At 40.2% G+C, this 24,363-nt stretch overlaps 1 protein-coding gene across 10 annotated transcripts in view; it reads left to right on the top strand.

Annotated features, from left to right (window-relative positions):
• Positions 1 to 24,363, top strand: part of RAP1GAP2 (RAP1 GTPase activating protein 2) — a 242,789-nt gene that overhangs the window by 183,512 nt on the left and 34,914 nt on the right. For all 10 annotated transcript variants that reach the window (XM_066363456.1, XM_066363461.1, XM_066363460.1 and 7 more), the window contains 4 exons: positions 14,405 to 14,483; positions 15,262 to 15,315; positions 17,984 to 18,067; positions 23,301 to 23,401. In XM_066363456.1, coding sequence (XP_066219553.1) covers positions 14,405 to 14,483; positions 15,262 to 15,315; positions 17,984 to 18,067; positions 23,301 to 23,401 — 318 coding nt within the window. The remainder of the gene's footprint in view (positions 1 to 14,404; positions 14,484 to 15,261; positions 15,316 to 17,983; positions 18,068 to 23,300; positions 23,402 to 24,363) is intronic.

The following is a 24,363-nucleotide window of genomic DNA, read 5'->3' as shown; positions in this document are numbered from 1 at the left end:
AATGAAGGCACAAAGCAGAGCAGAAAACAGAAAAGAGACTCAAAAAGTCTGAGGAAACTCTAAGAGAGCTCTGTGACAACATGAAGAGAAATAACATCTGCATCATAGGGGTTCCTGAAGAAGAAGAGAAAGAACAAGGGATAGAGACTTTGTTCAAACATATCATAGCTGAAAACTTCCCTCAATTAAGGCAGGAAAACATCTCACAAGTTCAAGAAGTACAGAGATTCCATTAAAGAGAAACCCAAAGAAATCTACACCAAGACACATCATAATTAAAATACCAAAGCTAAGTGATAAAGAGAAAATATTAAAAGCTGCTAGAGAAAAAAGACTATCATCTACAAAGGAGCCCCCATAAGGATGACATCCGACTTCTCAACAGAAACACTTGAGGCCAGAAGGGAATGGCAAGAAATATTCAAAGTAATGCAAAACAAGAGCCTACAACCAAGACTACTTTATCCAGCAAGGCTATCGTTTAAAATTAAAGGAGAAATAAAAAGCTTTCCAGACAAAAAAAAAACAACTCAAGGAATTCACTGCAACCAAACCAAGGCTGCAAGAAATGCTAAGGGGCCTGTTGTAAACAGCTCAAAGGTGAAAAAGAATATAGCAAAAGAGGAATACAGTTTTAAAGAATAAAATGGCAATAAGCAACTACATATGAATAATAACCTTAAATGTAAATGGTTTAAATGATCCGATCAAAAGACATAGGGTAGTTGTGTGGATAAGAAAACAGGACCCATACATATGCTGTCTACAAGAGACACACCTTAAAACAAAAGATGCACATAGACTGAAGATAAAAGGGTCGAAAAAATATTTCACGCAAATGGAAATAAAAAAAAGCTGGGGTAGCAATACATATATTGGACAAAATGGACTTTAAAACAAAGGCTATAGTAAGAGATAAAGAAGGTCACTACATAATGATAAAGGGAGCAATCCAACAGGAAGATATAACTGTTATAAATATTTATGCACCTAATATAGGAGCACCTAAATATATAAAGCAGACTTTGATGGATTTAAAGAGCAAGATCAACAGCAATACTATAATAGTAGGGGATTTCAACACCCCACTAACATCACTAGATAGATCCTCAAGAAAGAAAATTAACAAAGAAACAGACTTAAAAGACATACTAGATCAACTCGTTTTAATAGCTATCTCCAGAATCTTTCACCCTAAAGCAGCAGAATATACATTCTTTTCAAGTGCTCATGGTACATTCTTTAGGATAGACCACTTGTTAGGGCACAAAAGCGGTCTCAACAAATTTAAAAAGATTGAAATCATATCGAGCACTTTCTCTGATCACAATGGCATGAAACTAGAAATCAGCCACAACAGAAAAACTGAAAAATACTCAAACACTTGGAAACTAAATAGCATGCTATTAAATAACAAATGGGTTAACAATGAGATCAGAGAAGAAATAAAAAAAATTCTAGAAACGAACGATAACGAGCACACATCAACTCAAAATTTATGGGACACAGCAAAAGCAGTCCTGAGAGGGAAGTTTATAGCATTACAGGCATACCTTAAGAAGCTAGATAAAGCTCAAATAAACAACTTGACCCTGCATCTAGAAGAACTAGAAGAAGGTCTGACTGTGGTGGCACAGTGGATAAAGCATTGACCTGGAAATGCTGAGGTCGCCGGTTCGAAACTCTGGGCTTGCCTGGTCAAGGCACATATGGGAGTTGATGCTTCCAGCTCCTCCCCCCCCTTCTCTCTCTCTGTCTCTCCTCTCTCTGTCTCTCCTCCTCTCTAAAATGAATAAAAATAAATAAATAAATAAATAAAAAGAACTAGAAAAAGAACAGCAAGGAAAGCCCAGAGGTAGTAGAAGGAAGGAAATAAAAAAGATCAGAGCAGAAATGATGATCAATGAAACCAGGAGGTGGTTCTTTGAAAAGGTAAACAAGATCGATGAACCTTTAACCAGACTCACCAAGAAAAAAAGAGAGAGGACTCAAATAAATAAAATTAGAAATGAGAGTGGAAAAATAACAACTGAAACAACAGAAATACAAAATATTGTAAGAAAATACTATGAAGAACTGTATGCTAAAAAACTAGACAACCTAGATAAAATGAACAAATTCCTTGAAACATATAATCTTCTAGAAATTAATCTGGAAGAATCAGAAAACCTAAACAGACCAATTACAACAAATGAGATTGAAACAGGTATCAAAAAACTCCCAAAAAAGAAAAGTCCTGAGTCTGATGGCTTTACAAGTGAATTCTACCAGATATTTAAAGAAGAACTAGCTCCTATCCTTCTCAAGCTATTTCAAAAAATTCAAGAGGAAGAAAGACTTCCAAGCTCCTTTTATGAGGTGAGTATAATTCTGATTCCAAAACCAGGCAAAGACAACACAAAGAAAGAAAATTATAGGCCAATATCCCTGATGAATTTAGATGCTAAAATCCTCAACAAAATATTAGCAAACCGGATCCAGCAATATATGAAAAAAATCATACAGTATGATCAAGTGCGATTTATTTTTGGGAGGCAAGGCTGGTACAATATTCGCAAATCTATCAATGTGATTCATCACATAAACAAAAGGAAGGAGAAAAACCACATGATAATTTCAATAGATGCAGAAAAAGCATTTGATAAAATCCAGCACCCATTCATGATCAAAACTCTCAGCAAAGTTGGAATACAGGGAACATACCTTAACATGATAAAGGCCATCTATGACAAGCCCACAGCTAACATCATACTCAATGGGCAAAAATTAAAAGCAATCCCCTTAAGATCAGGAACAAGGCAGGGGTGCCCCCTTTCACCACTCTTATTCAACATAGTTCTGGAAGTCCTAGCCACAGCAATCAGACAAGAAAAAGAAATAAAAGGCATCCAAATTGGAAAAGAAGAAGTAAAACTATCATTATTTGCAGATGATATGATATTGTATATAGAAAACCCTAAAGTCTCAGTCAAAAAACTATTGGACCTGATAAATGAATTCAGCAAGGTGGCAGGATATAAAATTAATACTCAGAAATCAGGCATTTTTATACACTAACAATGAACTGTCAGAAAGAGAAATTAAGGAAGCAATCCCCTTCACCATTGCAACCAAAAAAAAAAAGAACCTAGGAATAAATTTAACCAGGGAGATTAAAGACTTATACTCGGAAAATTATAAAACATTGATAAAAGAAGTCAGGGGAGATACAAACAAGTGGAAGCATATACTAAGCTCATGGTTAGGAAGAATAAACATCATTAAAATGTCTATATTACCCAAAGCAATTTATAAATTCAATGCAATACCAATTAAAACACCAATGACTTACTTCAAAGATATAGAACACATATTCCAAAAATTTATATGGAACCAAAAGAGAACATGAATAGCCTCAGCAATCTTGGAAAGGAAGAATAAAGTGGGAGGTATCACACTTCCTGATATCAAGTTATACTACAAGGCCATTGTACTCAAAACAGCCTGGTACTGGCATAAGAACAGGCATGTATATCAATGGAACAGAACTGAGAACCCAGAAATAAACCCACACTTTTATGGACAACTGATATTTGACAAAGAAGGTAAGAGTATACATTGGAGTAAAGAGAGCCTCTTCAACAAATGGTGTTGGGAAAATTGGACATCTACCTGCAAAAAAATGAAACTAGACCACCAACTTACACCATTCACAAAAATAAACTCAAAATGGATAAAAGACTTAAATGTAAGCTGTAAAACCATAAGCATCTTAGAAGAAAACATAGGCAATAAGCTCTCTGACATCTCTTGCAGCAATATATTTGCTGATTTATCTCCATGGGCAAGTGAAATAAAAGACAGGATAAACAAATGGGACTATATCAAACTAAAGACAGTAAGAACAGAATAAAAAGACAAACTACACAATGGGAGAATATATTTGACAATACATCTGATAAGGGGTTAATAACCAAAATTTATAAAGAACTTGTAAAACTCAATACCAGGAAGACAAAGAATCCAATCAAAAAATGGGCAAAAGAAATGAATAGACACTTCTCCAAAGAGGACATACAGATGGCCAATAGGCATATGAAAAAATGTTCAACATCACTAATCATTAGGGAAATGCAAATTAAAACCACAATGAGATACCACCTCACACCAGTAGAATGGCACTCATCAACAAAACAACACAGAATAAGTGCTGGCGAGGATGTGGAGAAAAGAGAACCCTCCTGCACTGCTGGTGGGAATGCAGACTGGTGCAGCCACTGTGGAAAACAGTATGGAGATTCCTCAGAAAATTAAAAATCGAACTGCCTTTTGACCCAGCTATACCACTTTTAGGAATATACCCCAAGAACACCATAACACTGTTTGAAAAGAAGAAATGCACCCCCATGTTTATGGCAGCATTGTTCACAATAGCGAAGATCTGGAAACAGCCCAAGTGTCCGTCAGTGGACGAGTGGATTAAAAAGCTTTGGTACATATATACTATGGAATAACTCAGCCATAAGAAATGATGACATCGGATCATTTACAACAACATGGATGGACCCTGATAACATTATACTGAGTGCAATAAGTAAATGAGAAAAAAACTAAAAACTATATGATTCCATACATAGGTGGGACATAAAAATGAGACTCAGAGACATGGACAAGAGTGTGGGGGTTACGGAGTGGGGGGGAGAAGAGGGAGGGGGTTGGGGGAGGGGAGGGGCACAAAGAAAACCAGTTAGAAGGTGATAGAAGACAGTTGGACTTTGGATGATGGGAATGCAGCATAACCAAATGTCAAAATAACCTAGAGATGTTTTCTCTGAACATATGTACCCTGATTTATCAATATCACCCCATTAAAATTAACTTAAAAAGAAGTAAGTCTAAATTACATAGATGATATATAAAATAAATATGTGAGTTAAATTCCACCATTAAAAAGAAAGATTCAAATTTGCATCATCCCTCCTCCCAACCCCCCCACAAATCAATCAATCTGTCTTTATTTTATTAAAGAAAGTATCTAATATATTTCAAAAGAAAAGTGTTGAGAAAGGTTATAACAATTAAATACAAAAAGAAAGCAGAGTTGGCAATATTAATATGGAAAAGTGGAATTCAAGACAACAAAGCAATCAGTGTGACAGAAAGGGCTGTTGTCTAATGATGAAAAGATAAGGTCCATAATGAAGATATCTGTTGAGCCTTTTTATTATTAATAGTATGTATTATAACAGTATATATAATGATGCATATATATCATTGTATATATACACACATATGCAGTGATTAAATATGGAGAAATTCACATAATACAATTGTAGTGGTAGATTATAACACACTTCTTATCATTTACAGATAATTAGGATAAGAAATGAGAGGATATGGATAATCTCAATATTCACATTAATTATATATATTGATCTTGATTTGTATCTATATTTAGCTATCAAACTTTGATCCTCTAACAGAGATTTTTGCTTCTTTATTTTTATTTAGAAGTTAAATTTAATGGGTTGATATTGGTCAATAAGAATACATAGGTTTCAGGTCATCATCTCTATAGCAGTTGAACTGTTGATTGTGTTGTGTGAGACTTCTTCTTTTTAAGTGCCTATAGAATATTTACTCAAATTGATTGTAAGGAGATCTGTGGTTTTCTGTGAGTGTGCTGCAACAGAATCATCTCGGTACAAAGTGAAAAACAAAAAACAAAGCCCTGACTTTAGGCTTCTACCATTTAAAAGACAATAAAAATTTAAACATGAACATACATATATATTTGAATATAAACATGTAAGATGTATAAAGACATAAATAACAATAGATATTCCTATTCCCTCCTTATTTCTAGCATTCTGTAGAACATATTGTTCTGTAATGTGCTTCTCTTAATGATATATCTACAGTTCTTTTTATATTGGTACACGAAGAGCTTCTTAATTCCTTTTACTGCTGCATAGTATTCCCTTACCTGGATGTAAAATAATTTATTTAATAGATCCCTATTAATGTAGATCCCCCATTGCCAGTATTTTGGTATCACAAATGTTGCAATGAGTGACTTTGTACACATGTCAATTTGTATGGGTTAAAATAATTTTTCAGAAGTTAGATGACTGGGTCAAAACATAAATGCATTCATATTTTAATAGATATTGCCAAGTTGCCTTCTGTAGGAGCTCTATAAATTTGAGGTTTTTTCTAGTAATGGATCATAGTACTCATTTTTCCAAAGCCTCTCCAACAGACTATTTTGTCAAACACTTAGATTTTTGCCAATTGGTAGGGGAAAATAGTATTTTAATGTCATTTACATTTACAATAATTTTATTGAATTATGTTGAGCTGATGTATTTAAGGAGCACATGTATTTATTTTCTGTGAATTGTTTGTTTATATCTTGGCTTCTTTTTTTAATTGGATTGTTAGTCCAAATTTCTATTTTTAAAACTCTTGCAGATAATTCCCGATAGTAGGTAAGTTTAGGAACCAATCTCTGAGGCACAAATTAAATTTATATAAATTAAGCAGCAGATACTTTGCCAAACATAGTTGTTTACAATTTGATACTAAAACTAGAAATTAATAAAAAAGTCATGTTTAAAAAACTCACTTAACAATTTAGATATAAACAATATCAGCAGTTTCTTAAATAACTGTTGGACCAAAGAAGAACTCATAGCGGAAGATTTTTATAAGTATATTTAATATAGAATATTTATAAAATAATGACATTTATAATATCATATATGAAAACATATGGGTTGTGTCTAGAGCTGTACTTAGAAGAAAACTGCCTTAAATAGCTTCTTACTAAAAATGAAAAACTATTTTCAAGTTGTTCTTATAGTTAATAACCTCTCTGTTCCTCAGTTTCTTTGTCTGTGAATGACTGTGGTCAAACCGACCTTAGATTATTGAATGCTTATTATGTGCCAGAGCCTGATATGTTGTAGCTACTCAACAATAGTTGCTGCTCTTACTATCAATATTATTACCTACAGAGAAGAAGGAATTAACAAAGATTAAAGCCAATACAAATAAATTAGAAAGAAATGAACACAAGACTTGATGAATAAGTCTAGGCTACAGATTTTTATATAGTATGGAACAAATATACTTCATTTGGAAGAAAAAACAATAACAAAATAGGTAACTAGCTAGTCAAGTATAGATAAACACAAAATAAAAATCCACAAAAATTAATAGATGTTATACATATTTAATGCATGCTATTATATTGGACATTTGAAACAGGTGCCTTTCTAGGAAAGCATACTAATTTAACATGAGATTAAAAAACCTGACTAGATCAATGACTATGTAATAAATTAAAAAGTTTTCAAAGAATTCTCTTTCTAAAAGTTTCTAGATTTAGATGGTTTGCTTGCAGGTAGTTATTTTCAACTCATGAGGAACAGATTTCATACTGTTTAAAGTGTTCAAGAGAAAAATATACAGAAAGTTTCCCAATTAATTTAACAATACTTAAAAGATTCTCATGAAAAGCATTAGACCAATGAAATGAAAAAAAGAAAGAGAGAAAGAAAAATGGGGCCATTGTTCCTTAAGAATATAAAAGTAAAGATTCTAAACAAAATACCAATTTCAGCAACTCAAATCTAAGCAGTCTATTAACAGAATAATCCACTAGAGCCAAGAAAGAGTTACTGTAGGGATGCAGAAATGGATAATATTAGGAAATGTATTTATCCATTCAGTATTTGTTTAACCAAGGCATAGCAATATATGCTAGACTTTCCCTAGGGATAGGGACATGTGAAGAATAAGCTCTTGTTACCCGGTTCTAGGAAGCATTTCATATACAGTAGATATTCTTGTTCCTTACTCATCTTCCTACTCATCTTCTCCTATGGACATGGATTATTATAGGCTGGTGAGGGTGGTCCGAAGATAGATAGTATGGGAGAAATGAAAGAAGTTCAAAAGCACTTGAATGTGTAGTGTGTACATGCATGTGTATATGTATATGTGTGAGTGTGTGTAGGATTGAGAGGTCATGCTGGAAAGGTAAGAAAAGGCTAAATCATGTATTAAACTGCGTCTAGGAACTTAGATTTTTATCCCACAAGCAATAGGAGAGCTCCTGAAAGGATAATGTCACGATCAGGTTTGCGTTGTGGAGTGAGCACTGGCTGGAGTAAGGAAAATGGCTTGGAGGGAGGACAAAGTCAGCAGTAGGAAAGTGAGTCAAGAGCCTTCTTTGATGAGTCAGATGGTTACCACAGGTGATTATGACAGGTGATGATCCAGGTCACCATGTTGTATAATATGAATGGTGTCTCGAGATCTGTGCTGACCAATAAGCTTGATGAGAACTGGAATCAGTGTGCCCTGCACAGAGGATAGAGAAAAATTCCAGAATATCCAGGGAAAACTGACAGTAAGAAAAACAACCAAAAGCATCAACAAATGAGAAATGGATTTAATGCCAATGAAATGCAAATAATTATACTCTTTCAAAATGACTTCAATATATTTAAGATCCTCTAAAGATAAAGAACAGCATCTATAAAAGGGATAATAAATAATGATACAATGAATGAATAGAAATGAATTAAGAATGGGTATACATGGGTATAAAAAGGAAATAATTAGAATTATTGAAAATAAAGAAATATTTGTTGAAGTAAAAAAACTTAATACATGGGATAAAATCTAGTCTAACAATCAGTTTAGAGTCAGAGTGAATCTGTGAATTGGAAGATAGTAATCTCAAGGAATTCATCAAGAGCACAACACAGGCCCTGGCTGGTTGGCTCAGTGGTAGAGCGTCGGCCTGGCGTGCAGGAGTCCCGGGTTCGATTCCCAGCCAGGGTACACAGGAGAAGCGCCCATCTGCTTCTCCACCCCTCCCCCTCTCCTTCCTCTCTGTCTCTCTCTTCCCCTCCCGCAGCCAAGGCTCCATTGGAGTAAAAAGTTGGCTTGGGCACTGAGGATGGCTCCATAGCCTCTGCCTCAGGTGCTAGAATGGCTCTGGTTGTGACAGAGCAATGCCCCAGATGGGCAGAGCATCGCCCCCTGGTGGGCGTGCCGGGTGGATCCTGGTCGGGCGCATGCGGGAGTCTGTCTGACTGCCTCCCCGTTTCCAACTTCAGAAAAATACAAAAAACAAACAAAAAAACAACAAAAACAACACAACACAGATATAGTGATCAAGTATATGAAAAGAAGATATCTGGGTAATAGACTGAGAGGCTCCAACATTTGTCTTAAAGGAGTTCCAGAAGAAAACAATAGAGAAGCCAGTGAAGAAGAAATATTCAAAGAGATAATGGCTGAGACTATTTTAGAATTGAAGAAATAAAGCACATACTATGGTGCTGAGCAAGATTTTAAAACAACATTTCTAGACACATAGAAATAAAATATTAGAACATCAAAAATAAAGAGAGAAATTTAAAGCAACCTAAGGATAAGGTCATTATCTGTAAAGTAATGACAACCAGGCTGAGAGCAGACTTCTTATTAGCCATGGGACAATTTCTTATTAACCATGGGACCAGGGGACAGTATCTTTAAAATGTGGAAGGAAGGAAGGAAGGAAAGAAGGAAGGAAGGAAGGAAGGAAGGAGGGAGGGAGGGAAGGAGGGAAGGAAGGAAGGAAGGAAGGAAGGAAGGGAGGAAGGAAGGAAGGAAGGAAGGAAGGAAGGAAGGAAGGAATGAAGGAAGGAAATAGCCCCTTTAATCTAATATTAAGGAAGGAAGGGAGGGAGGGAGGGAGGGAGGGAGGGAGGGAGGGAGGGAGGAAGGAAGGAAGGAAGGAAGGAAGGAAGGAAGGAAGGAAGGAAGGAAGGAAATAACCCCTTTAATATTAAGGAAGGAAGGAAGGGAGGGAGGGAGGGAGGGAGGGAGGGAGGGAGGGAGGGAGGGAGGAAGGAAGGAAGGAAGGAAGGAAGGAAGGAAGGAAGGAAGGAAGGAAGGAAGGAAGGAAATAACTCCTTTAATCTAGTATTCTCTACCCAGAAAAACTGTTCACAAAGACAAAACTGTTTTCAGACATAAAAAATGGAGTATACCACTCACAGACTCTCCCTGAAAGAACTACTAAAGGATATACATCAGTCAGAAGAAAAGAGAAACCAAAAGAAAAGGTGCAATTAAAAAGTGGCAAGAAATAGGTAAACTATGTTGATAAATTTAATTACTGACCGGAATAATGAAGTAATTATTTTTGTGTAGTTATAGAGGCTTGAACTAAATTTATAAGCAAAAGTAGGAAGGGCAGTGGGAAGGGAAGTATACAGTAGTTATTGTTTACCATCTCCTCCTCAAGAGAGATATCAAGTAAGTTTAGAGTTTTTTGGGAAAATATATAAATATATGTATTGGAAGTTATAGAAATATAATCTGTAGCAGAGAGATAAAAAGAGTATTAAAAAAACTATTAAACTGAAGACAGGAAAGGAGGAAAAAAAGAAGGAAAACATAGGGTAATAAAAAATACCAAATAATAGAAGCAATTTTAAGTACATGAGTAATCACAATAAGTATAAATAGATTAAAGTAGTCTATGAAAATATCAGACTGTCATATTGGACTAAAAACACAGCTATATTCTGCTTATAAAAGACATATTAAAGAAAAACAATGTAGGAAGATTTAAGATGAAAAAATGAAAAAAGATATGCTGGGAAAATACCAACCAAGAAAACTATAACAATATTAATATCATAAAAAAATAGAATTTCAGGAAAAAAGCGTGAGTAGGGATAAAAGGAGCACTCAGGAACGCTTCTTCCCATTCTTGATGTTTTCTGCCGTGTGGAGGGAACACTTTTGTGTAACAGCCCTGTCTTTTTCCACCCTGTCTGTTAGGTGAATTTGGAGCAAGAACTTGACATATGTAACTATATTCTTTCCCTTTTCCCTCTTGGTGCTAGCTGCCATCAGGGCTTCCCTCTGCTCCCCTGTACTCGAAGTCCCATGTGGGCGAGACCCCGTGAGAGGAGGCTTGCTCAGGTCAGTGCTGCCTGTGATGAGTGGGTATTTCTGAAGTTTAATTAGGAGATTCATTACGTCTTCACGCTAACCGGCGTGCTTCCTCTTGGCCTTTATCAGTAACAACCGAGTTGTTTTGACTTCCAGTTGCCTTACTCTTCATCTTTTGTTTGTTTCAGAATGTATTTATAACTTGGGCGAGGAAAGATGCCCTTCCCAGGACCCCTCAGAATCCTTAGCCTACACGATGAAAGAGAGAACAGTCCACTCAGAACCTCTCACAATCCTGATCTTGTGAACTTGTACTTATTAACAAACATAGTCTTGATTATAAAAGGCAAAAAATGTTAGGAATATAAGAAATAGACAAATCCTCATTTGTAATGGGAGATTTCAGTAACATCTCTCATTTACTGATGGACCAAGCAGACAAAAAGTTGTGAGGATATAGAAGATTTGAATAATATAGGTAACACATGTGATCTCATAATATATTTCCCTGATGTCAAAGTACAGCCTGACCAGGCGGTGACACAGTACATAGAACATTGGCCTGTGACACAGAGAACCCAGATTTGAAACCCCAAGGTTGCTGGCTTGAGTTTGGGCGCATCTGGCTTGAGTGTGGGCTCATCAGCTTGAGTGTGGGGTCACTGGCTTGAGCATGGGATTATAGACATGACCCCATGGTTGCTGGCTTGAGCTCAAAGGTCACTGCTTTGAGCTGAAAGGTTGCTGGCTTTTGTCCAAGGTTTCTGATTGCTGGCTTGAGCAAGGGGTCACCTGCTTGGCTACAGCCCCCAGGTAAAGGCACACATGAGAAAGCATTCGGTGAACAACTAAGGTGCCACAACAAAGAATTGACGCTTCTCATCTCTTTCCCTTCCTGTCTGTCTGTTATATCTGTCCCTCTCTCTGTCTCTATCTCTCACTAAAAAAAAAAAAAGAGAAAAAAAAAAGAGAGAAAAAAGTACATTGTTTTCAAGCCCACATGGAACATGAAAAAAAAGGGCCACGTTATGTCAATAAATTTCAAATAATTAATATCATACATACAGATTTTGTTCCCTGAATATAAGAAAATTAAATTAGAAACCAACAGTTAAAATACTGAAGGAAAAAACCCCATACATTTGGAGAGTTAAGAGAAAACCCTCCTAACTCATGTTTAAAGGGGAAATCACAAAAGAGCTGACAAAATATTTAGCACTAAATGACAATGAAAATACTACTCATCAATGTGTGGGATGCAAAAAAAGATGGTAGAAAATCACTGATTCAAAAGAAGATATGCACCCCCATGTTTATTGCAGCGTTATTTACAATAGCCAAGATCTGGAAACAGCCCAAGTGTCCGTCACTGGATGAGTGGATTAAAAAGCTGTGGTACATTTACACAATGAAATACTATGCGGCCGTTAAAAAGAAGGAAATCTTACCTTTTGTGATGGCATGGATGAACCTGGAGATTATTATGCTAAGTGAAATAAGCCAAGCAGAGAAAGACAAGTATCATATTATCTCACTTACATGGAATCTAATGAACAAAGTGAACTGAGGAACGGAATAGAGGCAGAGGTGGGGTCACAGGGAGCAGAGGGACAGCTGTCAGAGGGAGGGGGGATGAGGGGATGGGATCAGAGAAGGTGAAGGGATTAGTGAAATTATATATACGTAACATATAGATGCAGATAATAGGACAGCAAATCCCAGAGGGAAAGGGGGAGGGAGTTAGGGGAAGGGACAAAGGAGGGGCAATGGGGGACAAGGGGGTGGGGATGAGGGAGTTATATTGAGTGGGACACTTGAATCCATGTTAACACAATAAATTAAAATTAAAAAAAAAATTATAAAAAGATGGTAGAGAAAGATGTATAGTTTTAAATGCATTCATGGAAAAGCAGAAAGATTAAATGTGCAAACATGTGGGTCAGGAAGTTAGAAAAAGAATAGAAAGACCCCAAAGAAAATAGAAGGAAGGAAATAAAAATGTCAAGAACAAACTAGTGAAGTAGAAAGCAAAAAAATAATAAAAAATAGAGCACTGTTTTTCAACCACTTATCTTCCAGAAGTTTCGTGCTGGTCTGAGAAAGAATTAACCACCTTGATGTTGAACAAAGATTATAGACCCAATGATCTTAGTTGATTTTGCTTATGCTCAGGGTGATTTTTGCCTCAGCTGTCCCTGAAATAATTCTCCCATTTTCACCAGTCCCCAAGTGTCAACAGGTTGAAAACCTCTGGAATAGAGACAGTCAACAAAACCAAAGGCTATCTTTTTGAAAGGATGAATAATAAACCCCTAGCCAGGGCTGATTATGGAAAACAGAGAGAAAATACAGGTGGTATTACAGCAATGAAGGAAGGGTCTGAGCTACAAATCGTGATGAAGTCCTAAGAGAATACAAAAACAACTTTATATCAGTGCATGTGATGGATAATTTTATGAAAAATATAAATTACCAAAATTGATTCAATAAAGAGTAGAAAACCTAAATATATATTCACCTTTAGATAATGGAATTGGTAGCCACGCTATACTCCCACAAAAAATAGCAGGCCCAGAGATTTCACAGGTGAATTTTAGCACACCTTTAAGGAACAGGAAATCCCTATGGTATACAAAACTCTTTCACATTATGAGTCTCCTCGGCAATTTTATGAGGCTGGAATAGCACTCTGATATCAAAACCCAACGTGGAAGTACAAGAAAATTAAAAAAAAAGTAGGCCACTGTTGCTATTGAACATAGATGTGAAAATCTAAATAAAGTAGTAACAGATTAAATTCAGCAGGATATGAAAAAATAATACATAAGCAAGTGGAATTTTACTCATGGAATGAAAAGATGGCTCAACAGAAATGTCATCCACCAGGTTTACAGATTAGAAACCCTGTGATTATCTCAGCAGATGCAGAAAAACATTCAGTAAAATTCAGCACTTTCATAATATGCTAAATGAATCAGGGGAACAAGATAAATTTAGAGTCTTATGGTAAATCCCTTTATAAAGCAACTTTCATCCCATTTATATTTCGAGTGAATCCAGATTTTCAAACATTAGAGTTTCTTTTCATAAAGGTTTAGTTGCATGTGAGAACCCAAATATATCCAGAAGCTATGCCCAGTTCTTTGGGAGAACACAAAAGCATACAAAAAAACCTCCCCAAATAATGGTAAACTTGACAGCGACTTTGCTTTTCCCATATTTTGATTTTGGACAGCTTTACCAGGCAGGTTCTTTAAGTATCCACCTCCCATGAGGTCCCTAAGTAGAGTTTCATTTTCTCACCATCTTAGTGTGGTGCCCAACACATAGGTTGGATGAAATGAGGCAGATCTGACCCTGGGGAGACACAAAGCAAGTGTCCCCTGCCTTGTGGTCTGGCATGATCTCAGCCGCCTTCCTCACTGACTCCATTTCTTGTGGACTCTCTTTTATGCAGGTCCAGAGTGAAGACAGTGCACGAACGGATCCCCTTGGCTGGACTGAGCAAGTTGCCCAGCATCCCTCAGATTGCAAAGGTAAAAGCCAACCCCTGAGCGAAGCTGGCTTCCTCTAGTAGCCCGGGGCTGGCCACTGGGGTAGGGGTGCAGACTTGTCCTGCGTGGGCTTTACCCTTGAGGAGGGGAAGGCCACTGTACTCTTTGGCCCTTGACTGCATGGATGGGGGTGGGGGAGGGCTGTTGGCAGACGCCTCTGTCTTTGCAACACTCCCTATCTCATCCTTGCTGCTGAGGCTGCTCAGTATAATCCATGGTCTCTGTCCCCAGGTTCACAGCTAGTTCAGGAGACGAGAGATGTGGAAAGACAGGGCTGGCTATGGAGAGTAGGACTTCAGAGAAGGAAAGGGAGGGGGGAGCCAAGGAGACTTCATAGCAGAAGAGAGTTGGGCTTAGGGATGGCCAGGCTGCTGATCCAAACGGAGGACCCCCTCAGGTACGGAGCCATCGGCTGGTGGAGAGGCCTGCATCACTTCTTTGGGATACTAGAACTTGGGAACTGAGTCAGCAAAGTGGGACAAGAAGGATGTTCAGCTGAGTTGGGCTGGACCACACTTGGGGAGTGGGGATGCTGGGCAGAGTTGTGCCCATTGTTCTCAGTGGCCTCATTTCATCAGGAAAGCCCAGGAAGGTTAGTTGGGTTTCCTGGCCACCCAGTGAGCAGCGGAACCAGAACTCAGCACCAGGCCTCCCGACAGTGCAGGGCTTGGCCTCCTGTGTTCCTTCTCTAGTGGGCAGGGGATCCCAGACGCCCTCAAGGACATGCCCCTGAACTGTGTGTTTTTCTTTCCCTGCTTAGGCTTTCTGTGATGATGCTGTGGGACTGAAATTCAGCCCTGTCCTGTACCCCAAGGTGAGCCCTTCACCCCTCCCCTAAGCCAGGGCTTCGCAGCGTGGCGTGAATTTGTACGCCAGTGGCTCTGTGGGAAGTTCTCTGCATCTTGGTGGGGTTTTGTGGGGTCTCCATGATAAACCTCCATGTCTCCTTCTCCTTGCTGAACCCCTGCACAAACGAGGCCGCTAGGAACCCATCCTTGGCCGTGCCTGGGTCTCTGGCCTGTCTGAGTTGGTCCCCAGCTGTGTGGAGGTGGCGGAGGTACAACAATGTAGCTGCCTCACCTCACTCTGGTTCCTGAGTTCAGTGCTGGGGTGGGGAGTGTTCTACCTCTAGCTGGGGGTTGGGGTCTGGTGGAGATCTACTTGGCCAGCCATTATGGAGGAGTGAGGGGGGCAGAAGGCAGAACTTCATTAAAAAGTAAAAGGCCAGACTGCAGCTCCTCATTGCCAATGTTACTGTGGCTCTGAGGCCTTACAAACCCCTGCTCTGCCCTGGTTAGGTAGCTGGCTGGTTCTCTGTTATCAGTTTCCTTAGGACTGTCCTAATCTTGACCCCTGTTCTGGTGTGGGGGTGGGGTGGGGAGAGGAGCAATAATATCAAAACAAGCCTACAACCCACTGAAGAACAATTACGGCACGGCAGGGCTTGTATCACCCACGGACAGTGAATTGCTTTAGATTGGCCACAGGAAGAGGCCCCGTGTACCCTCTGTTTCTTATGAGCCTGCGGGGTCTGCGGAGAGAAAGTGGAGGCCGGGCTGTGCCAGGAGCCGCACTGTGGGCCAGCGCCGGGGCAGCCGAGGCTTGCTGGGGCCGGTTCGTGTATTCCCCGAGTCCCAGTTCTGACAACCAGGAACCACGAGGTGAAATGTTCTGTGGGGGAAAGAGGTCCTGTCCTGGCTGGACGTCCAGAATCCCCTGGAACAAACACCTTAGATGTTCACAATTGGGCAGGACACTGTTTATCCCTATGCAGTGGCTGAGCTAATGGCGGCGTCCTCTCCTGCGCAGAGAATGTGCCAGAACCCTTCTCTCAGGCTCCTCTTTTAAGCCGTCTGAGCATCTGTATACACTTACCTGTAATGTGCTGCACTCCACTGAACATTTTCCATCACTCAGACTGCCCTTCTCTTTACAATTAAAGCTGAATTAGTGAGGTTTAACTAAACATTAAAAACCCATCATAAAGGCCTAACTTAACTACAGGTTTGGCAATGCTTGTTGTCAAATCATATCCATTGAGAGAACCTAATGACGCTCATTTGCATAGTTCTCTCTCTGACTTGGAAAGCCTCCTGCTCTGGTAATCGTGGAGGAGCAGCTGTATTTTCTTGTTTTCTATCTCTGAAGCACTGCTTCGTCCGGCGGGGATGTTAATCTGGCTGGGAAGTGTGTGTGTGTGTGTTTTTAAAACTCAGAGTTTAGAACGTTCCTTGGAAGGTCTCCATGGCTGGGTGCCTCTTCCCCGGCAGGGCAGCTGCTCTGCTCCTCTGAGTCATCCCAGGAGGGTGTGGGTGGCTCCCTCCAGGGTCAGCAGCAGTGCTCCTGCAGGGGGAGCTGACAAGTGTCCATTTCCTCAGGCAGCTGAATGCCTTTCAGGGAGATGGATTGGGTGACAACCGAACATGGGCCACATGTTGTGGCCAACAAGCCGTGCCTGGTTTGTGTTTCCCATAGCGTAACACAGGGTTGGGTCACCCCTTTTTATTGCAAAGGCTATTCCAATAGCATCCAAATCTTCTCTTCCCCTCTGAGCTAGTTCCACTCCGATCTTGCTGGGGGGTTGCACTGATAATGATGGTGATGATGGTGATAGCTGCTCTGTGCTCAGCACTTTATGTGCCTGACCCCACTGAATCTTCACAACCATACATCTCCATTTTAAGGATGAGGAAACTGAGGCCCAGAGAAGTTCAGTGGCTCACTTGAAGCTGTATAGGTAAAAGCAGCAGATTTAAAATTAGACCTTAGTGTTTCTGGCCCCCAGATACCAACTCTTTGAAGTGCAGTGGAAAAGTATATAGAACCAGTGGTTGGGTATTATTTTTTTTCCTTTGCATATTGTATTAGGGTGTTTCTCCTAACAATGATCTCCTTTTAGACCTCTCATTTATACATAAGGGGGAATTAAAGTCCGGACAAGAGTAATGCCTTGTCAAAATCACATTGCTGATTACAGGTGGAATTAGAGCTATTGTCATGCTCAGTTTTGGGGGCCTGGCTTCACTTTTTACACCACAGGTAAAATGGAGGCAGGGCTGTGCTCTGAGCCACACTGTGGGCCAGCGACTGGGCCGCTGAGTCTTGCTGGTACTGGTTCAGTGTATTCCCCGAGTCCTAGTTCTGACAACCAGGAACCACGAGGTGAAATGTTCAGGTGAAGTCAGTTCCCTGAGTCCTGCTGGACTTCCTGTGTGCCCAAGCCTTGGCCCTGCACATCTGGCTGGGAATGAAATGAGTGTTCCGGAGGTTTGGCCACTCCTGAGGGATGCTCAGGTGTTGAGACCTAGCTAAGACTTTTGGAGTTGCGTCCTGACCACCTGCTTCCAAATTCACCCTTTCCCCTCTGCATGTATGGGCGTCTTATGTCGGGAATACACTCTCCACTGAAAGGGGTACTTCCCCTTCCATTTCTCTCCAAGTTAACAAACAGTCTAATTTTTTTTTCTTTCCACATTTTCCAGGCCTCCCAAATGATTGTGTCCTATGATGAGCATGATGTCAAGAACACGTTCAAATTTGGGGTCATTTATCAAAAAGCCAGGCAGGTAAGCACCACAAGTCCATACTGGTCAGTATATCCTGTGTTTTCTCACTGGGGACTTTTTTTCTTCCTTCCAAGTATGGGAGTCCTGTACTAGATTCTTAAATATCCTGAATACAGTGATTTCAAGTATGAGTTCGACTGGAGGTGGCTGAATTGTCAAGGTAGGCTACTCCTCACACAGGCCTGCAGAGCTTTATATGGTGATGTAGTTTTCCATACAGTGAAATCTAATTCTTCCTGGCTCCCTCAGCTTATCATTGTCTACAGGCTGTTGGGCACAAGAAAAACCAGAGTCGGTAGAGGGAATGGATTAGCCCAAGGTGCTGTCTCTTTGCCCACCATCCTCCCAGCTGGGAATGGCTTGCTCTCCCCAGACTTCAGTAGTGCAGGAGCCAATTGTGTGCATTTCCTCCCGAATCTGTATTCAGCGACATCATGTTTGTAACTTGAGTTCAGCCACGGCGGAAGTATTTGCGCCTTAAAACCTGGCAAACACCAGGGCTTCTGTTTTCCAATTTGGAGAGCTGGTTGTTAAAAAATTTACCAGGTCCTGGCTGGATAGCTCAGTTGGTTAGAACATCGTCCTGAAGCACAGAGGTTGCTGGTTCGATCCCAGTCAGGGTACACACAGGAACAGATTAATGGTCCTCTCTCTCTCTCTCTCTCTCTCTCTCTCTCCCTTCCTCTCTCTCTGAAATCAATAAAAAAATAAACATTAAAAAATTTACCAGTACACTACTGCTCACCCTCCTCTGTCTCCTTTACCACTTACGTGCTGCTTTGGAGTTAGGTGTGTGAATAATGTGTCTTAAAGTGTGTTCCATGAGACAATTAGTCTGGTGAAGTACTCTGTGAACAAATGACTGGGAGGGCATTCGGTTGCATAGAAACATTTTAAAGACTCTAAGTACCCCCGAGATAAAGAACTCTATAAATTTTTGTTGAGTATTTCTTAACATCCTGAGGAGTAGCCTGCTGAACATGCAGTTGTTTTCCCACCTAGGTTTTATCAAAGAAGGTTCCACACTCATTTTATCTTTGTATCATCTAGGGTCCTAGCATGGTGACTTTGTCTAAATACACTCATAGTTTTTTGTTATGTGAATTAATGAATGAACAAGAGTTTGGGCTCTGCTAATGGTAGGTTGAAAGTACCTTTCACTATTATCTGTGGGTTTGCGTGTGCGTGTGTGTGTGTGTGTGTGTGTGTGTGTGTGTGTGTGTGTGTTTATGCACACCGGTGTCTTTCTTGGCTACATAATAGCTGACTCCCTTCTCTGAAGATATTAGACCATAAGAAACATAAGTTTGCTTAAAAACACTCTAATTAAGGGAAGAGTTTAGGAGCTGAAAGACCAACACAGATAAATCATTTATAACTTAGGGGAGATTATTCAGGTAGCTGCTCTGATGATTCTCACATATTGCATTTTTATTTTGTACAGCTCTGCTAATATAACCTACCTAATTAAAGTTCTTTGCTTGTGAAATTTACCAAAGCAGATCTCATAAAGTGATTACAGTCCAATGTTCCAGCAAAATTATAATTACTGAATATTAACCATCCATCTCCGAGAAAGAGTCTGTCTGTAGTTTATGTACCTGATGCTGCTGAGGCAAGGTGGGGGCACATAGGGAGATAAGTCTTTTTTTAAAAAACACTCAGCAGATTATTGTTTTGCAAACCTACAGACAGGGGACATGTAAAGTGAACATTTGTTGCATGAGAGTACTGTGCTGGTCTTAGGATATAAATAAGCCCCATTTAACTCTTCTGTTTGTCAGGCGCTGTGCTAAGCACGGTGGGGGATACAAGTGATGACTAAGACCTCCCTGAGTGCATGGTCAAGCTCAAGGCCAGTATAAAAGTAAAGACAGGGCTAATACCAGGCTGGGTGTGAATCTGGAGAGATCATGGACTGGGTTGTTTTCCCAGTGGAAGATGGATGTGGCCTGGAGGTAGCTGTCCTCCCACACTTTGGCCTCAGGACCTGGGCAACTAGAACATTGGGCTAGAATTTGATGCCTTCCTGGCATGCCATGGAACTTTTTCTGTGAAAGGCTATATGGTAAATATTTTAGACTTCATGGGCTATACTGTCTTTGTTACAACCATTCAATTTTCTAGTGCAAAAGCAGCCAAGGACAATATGTAAATAAATTGGCCCAATTGTGTTCCAATAAAACTTTATTTATAAAAACAGGCAGCAGGCCAGACTTGGCCCACAGGCCATAGTTCGCAGACCTCTGCTAGAGAGCCTTGTGTCCCAAACTTCAGACACTCACAAACCGTACTCAGTACCTGTATCCTATCATTTGTTCCACTGTATGGCACTGTTATACTTTTATCACACCCCTACTAGAAACTACATCTAATATTTTCTTTTAAATGTTTTTATTTTCAACTTAAATGCATTTATTTTTAAAGGAAATTTTATATTGATACTCTGATTGGAAAATCGGTATCATTTGCAATGAAACGAAGGTAATTCTAAACAGAAATACTATATAACAAAGGAAAGTCACTGCACTCTAACTAGACTCTACTACCTATTGAAGGCTTGGAACCTCAGGTCTGCACTTTCTTGTTTTAATAGAGGTGTAAAGGAGGCGTGAAGGCCTCAGCTATTGGAGATTTCTCCTTGAACTGACAGTGCAGACTGCAGTGGCTCTGCATCTCACGCCACGCGCTCTTTGCCGCCTGTGGATGTTTGCAGAGTGCTCAGCGCTTGGCGGATCCCGCCGCTGTGGGCGGAGCTGACCAGGCGGTGCCACGCGGTGCCACGCGGTGCTTAGGGTGTCACCCCGTGGAGCTTGCTCCTGTTTTCAGCTTTGCTTTTTGTTAAGAAAAAAATGATTAAACTTTTAATTTTTAGATAGTTGTAGATTTACATTTAGTTGTAAGAAATCAGATTGAGGGGCCTAGTGTACCCTTTACCCAGTTTCCCTGGCCTACAGGGAATGTCTTACAAAACAGTATCACAGCCACGCAATCTGGGGGTCTTATTCCGATTTCCCCAATTTTGTATCTACTCATCTGGCGTGTGTGTGTGTGTGTGTGTGTGTGTGTGTGTATCATCTGATCACATATTTAGGTTACATAGTCAAGATACAGAGTCCCATCACCCTTTTCACTTTCAGATACCTTGCGTTGCCTTTTTATAACCCTGCCAGTCTCCCTCCTGCCTCTGTGTTCCCTTCCCCCTTCAGTCCCTAACGCTTGACAGTTACTAATCTCTTCTAGGATTTCTGAAACTAAGTCATTTCAAAAATGTTTTCTAAATTGCATCATACAGTGTATAAGATTTTGGGTTGGGTTTTTTCCACTTAATGAAATTCATCCAAGTGCTGGAGTGTATCAGTAGTTCATTCCTCTTTGTGGCTGAGGAGTATTCTCCGGCATGGCACTCCACGGTCTTCGACCATCACTCGCGGATGGACGGCGGGATTGCTTCCAGTGTGGGGCTGTTGTGAATAGAGCTGCTTTGAACATTTGTAGACAGGTTTTTTGTGTGAATATGAGTTTATATTTCTGTGGGATAAGTTTGCCCAGGGGTACAATTGCTGGATTATATGGTAATGATATGTTTAGTTCTGTATGAAACTGCCAAACTACTTTTTAGAGCCGTTGTTCCATTTTGCATTCCTACCAGCAGTGTTTGGTTGATCTGTGATCTCCATATCCTTGCCAGCATTTGGTGGTGTTACTATTTTTTAGCCATTCTGATAGCTGTGTAATGATATCTCATTATTATTATATTTTATTATTTTAATTTGCATTTCTCTAACGGCTAATGAGGTTGAACATTTTTTCATGTGCTTATTTGCCATCTGTATATCCTCTTGGGTGAAATGATCATTCATGTCTTTTTCTTTTTTTCATTAGTGTGGTAATAGAAACTTTAAAATGAAGATTAATCACAATAGATCCTAATCCTTAAAGTAGAAAGCAGAAGCAGAAGATGCTATTTGCAACCATAGTCTTCTGTATCTGAACAGTACAGAAATATTGCGAGAGAAAGAAACTAGATTAAGATGGCTGGCTGTTGACTCTTTTCCAATTGGATTATTTTTTACTGTTAAGTTAAAAAAATTTTTATAATAGCTTTATTGAGGTGTAACTCACATACCATACAATTCACAATGGCATGTGAGTTATACCTCAATAAAGTGTACAATTTAGTGTGTGTTGTATATTCCCAGAATTATGCAACTGTCACCACCATCTAACTCCAGACGTTTTTATCACCCCCAAAAGAAACGCTACATTTGTTAGCAGTCACTTTCCATCACCACTTTCTCTAGCTCCTGTTAACCAAAAGTGCACTTTCTGTCTTATAGATATTCCTTATCTGGACATTTCATATAAATGGAGTCATAACATGTGACCCTTTGTGTCTAACTTCTTTCTCTAGACATACTGTTTTCAAGATTCATCCATGTTGTAGCCTGAATCAGTACTTCATTCCTTTTTATGGCCGAATGGTACTCATTTATCCATTGTATGGATATACACTGTACCACATTTTGTTTATTCCTTTGTCAGCTGATGGGCATTTTGGTTGTTTCCATTGCAGGGCTTTTATGAAGAATGCTGCTATTAGCATTCGAGTGCGAGTTTTTGTGTGGACTTATGTTTTTATTAGGCTTGGGGATAGTCTTAGGAGTGGAATTGCTGGGTCTTATGGTAACTCTCTGTTTAGTCTTTTGAGGGACGGCCAGACTCTTTCAAAGTGAGAACACCGTTTCACATCCCCACCAGCAGCATGTGTGGATTCTGAGTTTTCTACATCCTCACCAACACTTGCCTTTCCTTTCGATTCTAGCTGTCAGTGCGTGTAAAGTGGTATCTCATTGAGGTTTTGAGTACTATTGAGTTTTAAGGGTTCTTTATAGATTCTAGACAGGAGACCTTTGTCAGTCCAGCTGTCAAACTTCCATGTATGGATTGGGTTTGGCATCATGTCTAAGAACTCTTTGCTTCAGCTTTGCTTTTTGTACCGACCAGTGGCTTTTGGTTGAAGGGAACGTCCTCATTAAGCAGCCCCGGAAACCCAGGTCTGTGAGGGAGCCTCAGTGTTTCCTCCAGTAGAGGACAGAACCACTGGATGGTGATTGGGGTGGGGGAGGGGGACAAAGAGAGAAAGGGACCAGGTGTCTGGACAAGCACATTCCTTCTCTTGGCACCAAGAGGGCTTTTTCTGACTCCTGCCCCTGGCCTGCTTCTCTTCCAGACCCTGGAGGAGGAGCTGTTTGGGAACAATGAGGAGAGCCCAGCTTTCAAGGACTTCTTGGAGCTGCTGGGGAACACCGTCACCCTGCAGGACTTCAAAGGGTAGGTTTTGGCCAAGTCGTGGTTCCAGCCCCATGGGAGAGGACTTGGAGGAAGGGTGCAGGGCGACAGCTGAGTTTTAGGGAGGGCATGTGAGAGTTAAAAACACATACAAGGAACACATGATTGTTTTTCAGCAAATGACTAACACTTCTTCCTAAGGAAACCGTGGTCCAGGTACTCCAGGATGGCAGGGCGCCCGAAAAGCAGTGACATCTGGCCTTAGGCTGCATGATGAAACTTCTCACCCGTCAGACTCGCCTACTTAATTACGTTTGGCTCAGACTAAGAGGGAAACAAATCCACCTTCCCTATCACTCACCTGCCAGGCCTTCAGAAAGACAGCCCTGTGCTGTTTGGGGGAAGTGACCCGTTTTAGATAATACATAAAAAGAATGGACAGTTAAGAATTGGTAGAAATACAGTAATTCCCCTGGTAGGAATTTGTGGTTCTCTATATGGACAGAAAGACTATTGGAGCTATTGTTTGGAAAAGTCTAGCCTTTGATTTTCCTTGGCAAAAGCAACATTTGGGAAGGGCCTTTGGACCTGGCCTGACTGGGCTGTGCTTCATGGCCGGCATGTGACAGAGCCCTCGGAATGCCCACTCCAGCAGCCAACTAATAGTAGCTCCTCATGTGTGATAGCACCCAGTTCCACGCCTGCCAGGTGGCAGATATTCAGTAATCATTTTCTTCTGCTGCTTTCTTCTCTTCCCGCTTCTTCCTCCCCCCTCCTTCCCTTGCAGGTCATCGCTACCGTCTGGTGTCAGTCAAACATGGGGCACAATTCCACCTCCACCACTTATTAGGTCTATGACTTTGGGCAAGTGACTTAAGCTCTGCAAACCTTAGTATCCTCATCTGTAAAAAGGGAGCTAAAGATGGTACTGACCCCACAGGCGGTTGGGGGTTATAGATAATACCTGTGACGTGCTTAAGTTAGTGCTGGGCACGGTCAGCACT

The sequence above is a fragment of the Saccopteryx leptura genome, chromosome 2 (assembly GCF_036850995.1).
Source record: "Saccopteryx leptura isolate mSacLep1 chromosome 2, mSacLep1_pri_phased_curated, whole genome shotgun sequence".
Taxonomy (NCBI): Eukaryota; Metazoa; Chordata; class Mammalia; order Chiroptera; family Emballonuridae; genus Saccopteryx; species Saccopteryx leptura.
The sequence above is the reverse complement of the archived record's forward strand: the minus strand, read 5'-3'. Positions and strand labels throughout refer to the sequence as shown.